At 39.4% G+C, this 12,044-nt stretch overlaps 2 protein-coding genes across 2 annotated transcripts; one reads left to right on the forward strand and one right to left on the reverse strand.

Annotated features, from left to right (window-relative positions):
- Positions 1-219: 219 nt before the first annotated feature.
- LOC132860434 (macrophage mannose receptor 1-like) lies at positions 220-7,532 on the reverse strand. Its single transcript, XM_060891631.1, has 7 exons — positions 7,496-7,532; positions 3,488-4,061; positions 3,061-3,122; positions 2,485-2,856; positions 1,246-1,578; positions 1,060-1,151; positions 220-916 (listed from the first exon to the last, which is right to left on the reverse strand). The coding sequence occupies exons 3-7, from the start codon at positions 3,095-3,097 to the stop codon at positions 815-817; spliced, it is 936 nt and encodes a 311-aa protein (XP_060747614.1). The 5' UTR covers positions 3,098-3,122; positions 3,488-4,061; positions 7,496-7,532; the 3' UTR covers positions 220-814.
- Positions 7,533-8,482: 950 nt separating this feature from the next.
- fabp2 (fatty acid binding protein 2, intestinal) lies at positions 8,483-11,486 on the forward strand. The gene is made up of 4 exons (XM_060864034.1): positions 8,483-8,642; positions 9,376-9,548; positions 10,502-10,609; positions 10,847-11,486. Exons 1-4 carry the CDS (start codon positions 8,576-8,578, stop codon positions 10,895-10,897), a joined length of 399 nt encoding a protein of 132 aa, XP_060720017.1. The 5' UTR covers positions 8,483-8,575; the 3' UTR covers positions 10,898-11,486.
- The last annotated feature ends 558 nt before the right edge of the window (positions 11,487-12,044 follow it).

Below are 12,044 nucleotides of genomic sequence, written 5' to 3' on the forward strand. Positions count from 1 at the left end.
AGACAGGCTCTTATTGCATCTAGAGCTGCATCTCTAAACCCTAAAAGATCATTCAAAATAATTTAATTTGTCCATCAGCCACTTTCCAGTAAATGTTGAATGATAAAAAATGGGCACAAATGGTTCATTTTCTGAAGGTAAAGTAATGAGCTGTTATAGATTTCATAAATATCACATGCAAGGTGCAACAAAAGATGTTTATTAGAAATAAAACGGGAAAATAAATTGTCACAGGAGGCAAAAAAACAGAAACTTGTCGAAAGAAAGTTCACACTCAAAGAGTGTATCAAAAATCTATGCTACAAAATCTACGGGGATCTGGTTACTGGCATATCTTGAATTTATGGATGCATCTCAACACCTAAACCTCAGGATTAGCCAAGTAACTGTAAAAGTATTTGTACATTAATATTTGTTGTGTATATTTTTCATATTTTTTTACAGTGTACAATTTTTTTTTATCTACTTGTAATTACTGTATCCACTTAATTTCTATACCTTTTATTCTTTTTGTTGAATGGCTATGTGTTCCTGCTCATGCAATTTCCCCAGAGGGGATTAATAAAGTACCTTAACTATCTATCTATGTGTCTGTCTGTCTGTAACTGGAATTGCTTGAATCTTGTATCAATGCTAAATTCTATTACAAATGGTGAACTAGGTGCTGTGCTCATAGAGCATGCTATTCTTCAACTACACAGTACAGAATATATTGATTTCTAGGAGTAATATCTCATCTAACTTTATTGTTGTGCTTCATGTGTGATATCTCGCAGCAATGACCAGCATCCACAGAAACAAAATTTAACAAATATCATTTGCAGGTATTTCCCTTAATCTTATTAAACACTTGTCCATTTTGTTGCTCTCTCCATTTCACAGTGATGTTCCCAAGAACATTGAACATCTGGTTAATCTGAAGAACAGAACATAAGGTTCAACATTATGATTATGATTTAAAAATCATATAATCAAGTTTATAGTTAATGTTGTACAGTTTGTTCTGGCTGCAGTAATGAGGAACAAACTGCCTATTTAATAGCAGAGGATGAGACCCACCTTATCCAAGATGGCCGCCTTAACTGCAGGATCATTCACATCCTGATTGGATTGGACCTTCACTCTTGCAATTTGTTTTTTTCCTTTGATTACTGGATGTAGACACACACACCCACAGACACACACACTTACATTTACATTCAAAAGAAAAAATATAAAGTAGTATAAAATTTTGACTTTTCTCACCTGATTGACAAAAGAATGGTTTTATGCGTGAACATATCACATCTATAGCCATATCATTTAAAATAGCAACACAATTTTCATTCCCCAGCAAATTATTAGGTTCTTCAGGTAGCCAGGTAATACTGGTGAAAGGTGTCTGGTCTGACCACTTCCAGGAATCTCTGAACAGACCAATCCAAGTTGGACCTTGGATCATTGCCATTATAATTGAGTTTTCACTTGTGTTTCTTGCACTGGCCAGGTCTGTGTGATGCTGTCTACAGTAGCTCTGAGCTTCAGACCACATCATGGTAGTAGAGACATAAATATAACTGCTGGTGCCGGTGAAGTTCCCTATGACGATTTAAAAACACACAATTAGTTCTTTCTGTGTGAAAAAAATAATGTCAGAGTCTGCATAGAACAGATGTCTATCCCCTCTACAGTATGTGGCCTGATATGACTAACTATTGAGGATGACAGCAAACCACTGCCATGCTGTACCATGAAGGCACACAAGAGAGTCTTATGGCTGACTTTATCAAGAGCTGCTAAATGGTTGAGGAGGAAAAAATGTATGACAGCATGTCAGCTTCAGGGTGATGCTGGTCTTGAGGCACCACCTTGAACTAATGGAATTGGTGGTGAGCCAGTCTAATAAAATGATTTTCTCAGAATCAATGGTTCAGAGATTCTGAGAAAGTCATTTTATTAGACTGGCTCAACACCTTCTACAACCGCTGATAATGTTCACAGTTACCGTAACAATTCCATGCACTATTTCGGACATGATTTTGAGTGAAGATCCAAAAATCAAGATTTAGATAAGGCCAAAAATACAGTAATACAGCAATAATGCAGCAGGAAAATCAGCAGCACCAGGAGTTTCAGTAAAGCTCCTGCTCCTGTGTATTTAACAGAAACAAAGCAGCATATTATATAGTGTTACAAAGCAGGAAAAAAAATTTCAAGCTTGCTCTAAGCCGTTTACCTCAACCAAAGGTACTTTTTTTATTAAGTCTTGTCTTCTGACAAAATGGCCAATCAAACAGTAACTTAACGTCAAAGCAAATAAAGGGGAAATTTGATGCACATGAAGAATCAAGAAGAATCAAGAAATGATGAAGTATCTCATATGATTTTTGATCTGACGCCACACTACAACACACTATTCACACCACTGTGAAACATTTATTGCACTTTAGAGGACATTTGGATAATTTGGATAAATGGCATCTTAAAAAACCACTTGTTCCTTACCATCAAAGCAAATAAAGGCAAAATTTGATGCACAAGAAGAATCAAACCAGCCGGTCACATCTACTGCAGCACAATATTCCTGTGAATGGTTGTTGTCAGGATTAGTGCAACACCAATATCTGAAACTTCCTAGTGGCGCATTCTCCATTGACCAGCGCCAGCTGTTGACATCATTGTAAAGTCCGATCCAAGCGTTGGAAGTGCAGGATTGACTCTGTGCTATATTTTGAAGTTGGACTGCTTCATACTGGTGTTCGATGGTAGCCAGGTCAGAATACGTGGCTCTGCAGTAAGCCAGAGCATCACTCCTAGTCTTCCCCTGGAGGATCAGATAGAACTTACGATAGACAGCCTGGACAACAGGGATCATTCCTGTGGAGCAGAGATTTAATGTAGATTATTTTTTTCCATAAAAATGCCTTCAACCTTGATGCCGTAGATGAGCCATTGTGGCTGCATTACTGGTCTAGGTCTTCATTCACATTGTTATTTTTAAAACACAGATCACACTGAGGAGGTTCACACACACACACACACACACACACACACACACACACACACACACACTTTTCTCACCTGTGAAAAACAGGAGTATCAGCAGATTCTGTTTCATCACTGGTGTGTCTCTGTAAAACTCACTAAGAAAGAAGATATGTGATGAACATCCCTCAGCACTCATAATCAACAGAGTAACTCTTCATTAAGTCGAGCAGGTCATAACACAGAGCTACATAACATTACATAACATTACATAGCATTACATTATATTTCTCCAGGAATGGAAAAGTGGAAGCAGTGGGTGAGAGCAAAGGAGCGAGAGCAGATATACTACAATCACCTATAGGATGAGAATAAGACATTAAGTCTTTATCATTATTCTAAGAATAATTTAAAGTGTCTGAAAATATACAAAAGTCTAAAATTATCCAATCTCTTTTAATTTTTTTGCTGTTATTAATTGGATTATATAACAAATGCACTGGAGTTGAATATTTGAAGGTACCTGAAATTTGGGGGAAACAAACGAGACGTGTCCTAGTCCTTCAGACAACTTGGTCAAAGTGAGTTTGCTGTTTCTCTTCTGTGCCATATCTTTTGCAAGACATCTGACCTTATTTGCTTAATCTTTTCCTAAAAGATTAATAAAAGCAGATGGAAATCAAGTCTCTGTTGAAGCCTGCAGTGTTCCAAGGAGCTGATCAGTGGTCCACCTGAGACTCAATCTTAGACTGATTATATTAAAAAGATTAAAATATTTCTGTACACAAAGTCCAGGTGAAATGTGAAAATAACTCTCAAAATCTGTCTTGTTCTTTCGCAAACTTCTGGAGAAGATAGCGCCTGGATTCTGGTATAAACTAGTTAGGTGACTTTTTAGGAAACATTTTCAGTAAAATATTTTGTATTCTGAACCAAATAAATGATTTTATTAGACTCTCTCTGCTGCATTCTGGACAAACTGGAACCAGAGAGGACAGTGGGTCGTCTCCTCAGAGGGGAACAAGTCTCTCGCTGAACCTTTGCCATATGAGTTCCACCACCTGGGGGTGCAATCGCCACTGCACAGGACTCAGCACCTGTCAGGAAGGCAACAAGAGAAATTTGGTCTCTACAGAGCCTGGAAAAGGTGGTATGAACATAGCCTTGACAACTGATGTAGGAGACCCTGCTGATTATTTTTATGAGTGTAGGCTCAGGCTGTCACACTGGCATGTATACAAGTGTATATGAAAGCAGCTCGGTGCAGAACAGTGTGGTTGTTATGAATAAAGGGCAGATGTGCTGGTGTGTGCAATAATGTCGGGGAAAGGAGGTGTCTTCATAGATAAAACACAGACCCATATGCAGGGATAACATAAAAGTAAAAAATAACCAAGGCTAGAAACACTGGGAACAGAAACACTGATGCAAACAAAAATGACAGCAAACAAGAGACAACAAACAAAGAGACAAGGACAAAACACAAAAAACAGATACAAGACAACTGGTATAAATAAGGAGAACAATCATTTAGAGACAATGAACAATGTGTGCAGAGGTGGGAACAGGTGAAAGGGCGGGGCTAAGACAGGTGACAAAGCTGTTCCTGACAAATGAGGGTAATGCAAAATATGTCACACACACACACACACATATACACAGACACACACACACAAACACACATGCACACAGACACACACACAAACACACATGCACACACACACACACAAACACACATGCACACACACACACACACAGATGCTGTTTTAACCCTAATGTGCTGCTGAAGAATTCATCATTTAGTAAGAAACACAACGTCCCTCAGCACTTCATCACAGCAGCTAACTGCAAGCACTTAAAATGATTTATGTCATTATTCATAATCTTAAAAAATACAAAAAAAATGTGTTTGGAGTGAAGCAGTGAAGGTCATTTGGATCAAGCATAGTGAGTGTGCGTGCCTGATATGTCCAATCCAAACAGATGCAAATGCCCAGTGTTTACATTCAGGCAAATCATGAGGAGACAACAGAGTATAAAACTGATCAGTGTGTTAATGTGCAATCAGCTATTGTATAATAACTTTTTAAACATTTATACTTATTAGGCGTTTTTATAGAGATTTTGGAAAGCCTGATCAACTAGTGAAAATAAATGACTCAGTCTGTACATGTTGTAATCAAATCTGTCCTTTTCTATAATCTCTGATTCTTTCTCTGCATTTTTTTTCACTCTCACACTATTTGCAGGTTGTTGGGTTTATTAATTCAGATACAATCAGTGTGTTCGGAAATAAAAACTTTTTGAAATATTTAGTGCACTGGAGCCTGAAACATAATTATGGATGGACGTCCAAATAAAACCTGGTATTTGGTCTGTTCAAATTTTTGTTTTGAATTAAAACTAAAATATTTAATTCACTGTTTTAGAAAATGTTTCCTAGTCACCATTGAACCTCACTCACTCACTCATTCATTTTCTACCACTTATCCGAACTACCTCGGGTCACGGGGAGCCTGTGCCTATCTCAGGCGTCATCGGGCATCAAGGCAGGATACACCCTGGAAGGAGTGCCAACACATTGCAGGGCACACACACACTCTCATTCACTCACACACAACGGACAATTTTCCAGAGATGCCACTCAACCTACCATGCATGTCTTTGGACCGGGGGAGGAAACCGGAGTACCCGGAGGAAACCCCCGAGGCATGGGGAGAACATGCAAACTCCACACACACAAGGCGGAGGCGGGAATCGAACCCTCAACCCTGGAGTGATGGTGTGAGGCGAACGTGCTAACCACTAAGCCACCATGCCCCCACCATTGAACCTTTGTTTATGTATCTATCAGAAGTGTTAATGACTGTTCATAAATGTAATCTTTCCTATGTCACCCAGGCTCTGAAGGACATCAGTAATATTACTGAGGACCTTTAGATCAGCTGATGCACGATTAAACAACAGATATAAACAGATTATATTGATCATAAAGAGCTTATCAATGGCGCACTAGTGTTAGTGATGTTTCACTTTTATCATACAGGTCATCTTTAACACAAATCACAGTAAAATCATTTCAAAGTCCAGAAGCCTTATTAAAACACTCAGACACGTGCTGCCTCTAAACTTCTCATCACCCAAATCTTTTAACATTTTGCCAGTTAGCGACACTTGGTGGTCAAGTAAGTACAGTAAGTAATATGTGGATTACAGTCCACTGTTTCTAAATCTGAATGTTACAAAAAAAACATAAAAAAGCAGTGGAATACCCAGAATATACACTATGTAAAGAAAACAACTCCCTTTAGTGTTGATCTACTAAAGCATCTTCTGTTCTCCATGATTATTGACACCACTGATGGAGAAGTTTGATGTGTGTGTGTGTGTGTGTGTGTGTTTGTGTGTGTGTGTGAGAGAGAGAGAGAGAGAGAGAGAGAGAGAGAGAGAGAGAGAGAGAGACTCAAGGCATATTTATTTCAGATCTTTCCATCTCTTCTTGCATATAAAGTCACTTTCTTCTGCATGTGAAAGTATCATGATCTAGGTTTTTGCTTTATCACACACTCCTTCTCCTAACCCATACACACCTAGTGAGATAAACAATGATCTTGAGGTACAAAGGTTTATTTTTATTTTCAGATGACTGTAGATGCCAAACCTTTTCCAGATAAACCTTCCTCTAAATGGGTTGAGGCCATAAATGTGCACTCATGAGGCCTGATTAGAGTTATCATCTCATCTACCTGCTTTACTTTGACCTTTCTTGAAAGTGTGAGGTCAACCTCAATCTCCATGCTGACTATACATCTCAGCTACAGTAAAAGAGAGTAAAGGAGATGAGTGATGATTAAGTTTTTAATGAGGATGAAACAAATATAACAGAACAATGCAGTCAAGAAATATCAAGATGGTCGAGACTCCAAACAAACCCGGGTCAGATTTTAATAGCATGGATTTACAAATGTGTTTCTGACCAGCTGTTTAGGTTTCTGTTTTGTGAATCGAACCTTTCTGAGTTATAATAGTATCGAATATTATAGATAAATTTAGACAGAAATCAAATGACCATAAAATTATTATTACTTTTATAACAATTCTGGTTTTATAAGTTTTGGCTCTAACATTTATGTGCTATAATAAAAGAGACCCTTCTGTAAATCTGTGATTGGGATTTGGACTAAAGGAATCAACAAAGACCTTCTAAAAACTCATTCATAACTTCTGTTTGAGTTTTGTTGAATTATCTGTAATTAATGAACACTGTTATGTGCACTGCACTTTAAATAACATTCCTCCAAAATGTCTTGAGTAATATCTTTAGCCTGTTAATAATTTACACTCAGACCCAGAAGTGAGTGAGACGGGTAAAATAAAAACAATCACATTGAACATTACTAAATAAAAAAATTAAATATTTGTGTTATTTTTGTGAGTAATTAGTAAAAGGCTGCAACTCATTCTAAGGCATGATTCAGTTAAATACATTCTGCAATTTCTTGTATACTGATATAAAGAGACAGTATCTTACCATGAAGCTGGACACACCCTCCACCTCAAAGAGTAAATTATGACTGTAAAGCTTTTGAATCTAATCCAATTGGTCTTGATAGTGGCTAAGAAGTAATGATCTAATCCCTAATAACGACATTACATTTCATAATTTTCCACAAAGCCACAGAACAGGACATGAGACATAATCATAGGACTTCATCCTTACTGCCAGTGACATGCAGTGCAGCTTTCATCTAGCACCCTAATGGGTTCTGCCCTTAGAGTATCAGACATCTTCTAATAGACACAAAGAACCCTTCAGGAACCTTTTGGTGGTGTATGTCTGAGAGCATGAACACTACTAGTGTGTGTTTGTTCCTTTTCTGCTCCCACAAGTCTCCATGAAGACGTTGTGTTTTTAAGTTTAAAGTGGAAGAACTTGAGTGTCCTGCCCTGACATCAACCACACTAAATACCATCAGACCTCCTCACCCAACATCAGTGTCTGACCTCACTAAAGCTCTTGTAGCTGAATGAACACAAGTCCCAACACCCATGTTCCAAAATCTAATCAACATCTAATGGAAAGCCTTCAGAGAAGAGTGGAGCTTGTTGTTACAGCAAAGGCCACTAAATCTCAGTACAATAAGTACATAAGGGTGTGATGGATAAGGGTGCACATACTTTTAGCCATGTAGAGTATAATAATATATCTACTTGGGTAACTCATGATTACTTTGCATTGTACTGTTACAACACAAACCCCATACACTGCATTTACAACACACTCCTCTCACTACACCCTCCTCACTCAAACAGGTACTGCAACCTCCTCCCTCTTTAGTTAAACACACAGCTCTGAGACATTTCTATAACACAAGTGTGCACTTGTCTGTTTTAGTCCCACAGTTCCTGAGAGAAGAGTTCATCACATGTGACTTCTGAATACTGCATGCAGAGATTCAGCTTTACTCAGCCACATCAGCATGAAGATAAAGCCATAAAAAGGGTGTGTGTACATCTGTGTGTGTATATAAGGAGGAGTTTGCACACACTCTCACACACATATACTCATACACACTGACACACACACTTTATTTGAAGACATTCTGTTATCATGGCATTTAATGGAACATGGAAAGTGGACCGCAATGAGAACTATGACAAGTTCATGGAGCAAATGGGTGAGCACACATACACACACACACACACACACACACTCACACACTCACACACACACACACACACACTCACACACACACTCACACACACACACCCACACTCACGCACACACTCACACACACACACACACACACACTTTATTCACTCTGCATATCTGAACTTCAGGGATTAGTTAATGAGTTGTATTATTAATTATACATTATATAACGTAACTTGTGTAATGGTGTCTCTAGAGTAAAGGTGTAACTTGTGTAATGGTGTAAATAAGCAGTTTAATAAAAAGTGATCTGTGGATTGTATAGTTGTTATACGATGACTTTTCTACACAGCATCCTGCAGGTGAGTAAAGAAGGATTTGTTAATCCCAGGAATATCAGACAGGAATCCACTCTGGAGTCTCCAGATCATCACTTACTGTGCTTACTGAGGATTAATGAAAGATTATTCAGATAAAGAAATTACTTTTTAGATCCTAAAGTTAGTTCATCCTTTAACAATTTTCTGAGCTTATTTTTTCTATTAAATGTTCTATACAGAGAGGTTCTGCTGCTCAGGGTTCTGAGTAGAACCAAATTAACAATTTCTCTGTGATACACACATACACACAGTATGATTTTATATATATATATATATATATATATATAAACAATCTGTATAAAAATAACATTATTTATTAAGACCGTGGTATAAAAGTGGTGTGTGTGTGTGTGTGTGTGTGTGTGTGTGTGTATTTAGGCATTAGTCTGGTGAAGAGGAAACTCGCAGCTCATGATAACCTGAAGATCACACTGGAACAGAATGGAGATAAGTTCCATGTGATGGAGATCAGCACCTTCCGCACACTGGAGCTGGACTTCACACTGGGGGTCACATTCACATACTCACTCGCAGACGGAACCGAGCTCTCTGTACGTCTCTCTACACTCTAAACATTTAAAACTTTAGCTTTAATATTATATAGGGTCAGATATAATGGTGCAGGTGTGATGGGGAAGGTGTAATGAGGGCAGGTGTGATGGTACAGGTGTAATGAGGGCAGGTGTAATGAGGGCAGGTGTGATGAGGGCAGGTGTGATGGGGCACGTGTAATGGGGCAGGTGTAATGAGGGCAGGTGTGATGGGGCAGGTGTGATGAGGGCAGGTGTGAGGAGGGCAGGTGTGATGAGAGCAGGTGTGATTAGGGCAGGGGTGATGGGGCAGGTGTGAGGAGGGCAGGTGTAATGGGGCAGGTGTAATGGGGCAGGTGTAATGAGGGTAGGTGTAATCAGGGCAGGTGTGCTGGGGCAGGTGTGATGGTACAGGTGTGATGAGGGCAGGTGTGATTAGGGCAGGTGTGATGGGGAAGGTGTAATGGGGCAGGTGTAATGAGGGCAGGTGTGATGGGGCAGGTGTGATGAGGGCAGGTGTGAGGAGGGCAGGTGTAATGGGGCAGGTGTAATGAGGGCAGGTGTGATGGGGCATGTGTGATGAGAGCAGGTGTGATTAGGGCAGGGGTGATGGGGCAGGTGTGAGGAGGGCAGGTGTAATGGGGCAGGTGTGATGAGGGCAGGTGTGATGGGGCAGGTGTAATGAGGGTAGGTGTAATCAGGGCAGGTGTGCTGGGGCAGGTGTGATGGTACAGGTGTGATGAGGGCAGGTGTGATTAGGGCAGGTGTGATGGGGAAGGTGTGTTTGCTGAAACAAGTAATATAATTTCAACATGCCTTTAACCTCATCTGAGTAGTGAAATGTTTTGAAATTTAAAGTAAAGTCCATTTGACTAGCAGATCATTTCACCTGCCTGAGAATCTTCACAGACATGAGATTTAACCCTGCTGTAATTAAAACACTGATCATTCACTACTCACCTCTGACCACACAGGGTTCCTGGGTGATGGAAGGTGATGTTTTGAAGGGAATTTTTGTCCGTAAAGACAACGGCAAAACACTGACCACTGTCAGGAACATTGTGGGTGATGAACTGGTACAGGTGAGAATGGACCGCCACCTCAGCACACAACACAGGGTTCACTACTGTTACTGCTAATGAGACTGTGACTGCTGCCGCTCTGACTCTGGAGCTCCACTCAAAGGTTTCTGTAAAGAGAAATGTCTTTCTGTAACATGTATGAAAGGAGTCTCCATCTTCAGGGTTTTGTGTAGATGAATCATGATTCTCACTGTTTATTGTTATTACAATAAAATCATAATGTGTGTGTTTGTGTAGAGCTACAGCTATGAAGGTGTGGAGGCCAAGAGGATTTTCAAGAAGACATAAATGCATCATGTCAGAACCCACGTTCTCTCAGGAACCTGCACAGCTTAATTCCATCATCACCTGCAACAGGACATTCTCATACACGCTCACACACATTCACACACACATACATTCTCATACACACTCACACACACATTCACACACACACACATTCTCATACACACTCACACACATTCACACACACATACTTTCTCATACACACTCACACACATTCACACACATACATCCTCATACACACTCACACACACATACATTCTCATACACACATACAGTACATTCTCATACACACTCACACATACATTCTCATACACACTCACACACACACACACATACATTCTCATACACACTCACACACGCATTCACACACACATACATTCTCATACACACTCACACACGCATTCACACACATACATTTTCATACACACTCACACACACATTCACACACACCTACATTCTCATACACACATACACACCATCACACACATTCTCATATATACTCACAAACACATATACAATCACTCACACACACTGGTCCATCTGCTCATTATTCATTTCATATTTATTGAAATAAAGTCACTATTCAGACGTCTTTCGGGTCTCATGTTGATTTTACTGTTTTCTCTGACAATTTATTTTAATGGACAAATCAATGTTGTGTGGTACAAACTTCAATTGGTGTGTACAGGTGTGTAGACTTGTGTACAGGTGTGTAGACTTGTGTACAGGTGTGTATTCTGTAATAAATCTGATTTTTAATGAAGGGAAAAAAGACCCATAACGCATCCATGTGTTTTAACTGGTTTATTAAACAAGAATAAAAATGAATGCATAGGCATGTTGGAAAAATATATATAAGGACATAGTTGTAGATCAGTCAGTTCACAGGAGTCATCATGCTGCTGTTGTGTATGACGACTCAGTCAGAAGGCACCAACACACCAGCGTGGACTTTTACATTTCTGCTCCGGAGCAAAGTATGGAGTTCAAAAGTTATCATTAAAGCAGGAAAAAGTTTCCCACTCTGTGATGATCTGCTCTCTTCTAGGACTCTTTGGCCTTCAGCTCAAAACTGCATATTTAACAAAGACCCTTTAAAAAGAAATAAATAAACAGAAACGTGCTGAAACCCAGTCACAGTGCTGCAGCG

Source organism: Tachysurus vachellii, chromosome 2 (assembly GCF_030014155.1).
Source record: "Tachysurus vachellii isolate PV-2020 chromosome 2, HZAU_Pvac_v1, whole genome shotgun sequence".
Classification (NCBI taxonomy): Eukaryota; Metazoa; Chordata; class Actinopteri; order Siluriformes; family Bagridae; genus Tachysurus; species Tachysurus vachellii.

What these genes read in the sequence shown, in the direction of transcription:
- LOC132860434 (XM_060891631.1), bottom strand. Translation starts at nt 3,097, where the DNA reads ATGAAACAGAATCTGCTGATACTCCTGTTTTTCACAG. An exon ending in GATACTCCTGTTTTTCACAG is followed by an intron (nt 2,857 to 3,060) that starts GTGAGAAAAGTG and finishes TCTGCTCCACAG; the next exon opens with GAATGATCCCTGTTGTCCAG. An exon ending in AGGCGGCCATCTTGGATAAG is followed by an intron (nt 917 to 1,059) that starts GTGGGTCTCATC and finishes TCTGTTCTTCAG; the next exon opens with ATTAACCAGATGTTCAATGT.
- fabp2 (XM_060864034.1), top strand. Translation starts at nt 8,576, where the DNA reads ATGGCATTTAATGGAACATGGAAAGTGGACCGCAATGAGAACTATGAC. An exon ending in CAAGTTCATGGAGCAAATGG is followed by an intron (nt 8,643 to 9,375) that starts GTGAGCACACAT and finishes GTGTGTATTTAG; the next exon opens with GCATTAGTCTGGTGAAGAGG. An exon ending in TGGGTGATGAACTGGTACAG is followed by an intron (nt 10,610 to 10,846) that starts GTGAGAATGGAC and finishes GTGTTTGTGTAG; the next exon opens with AGCTACAGCTATGAAGGTGT.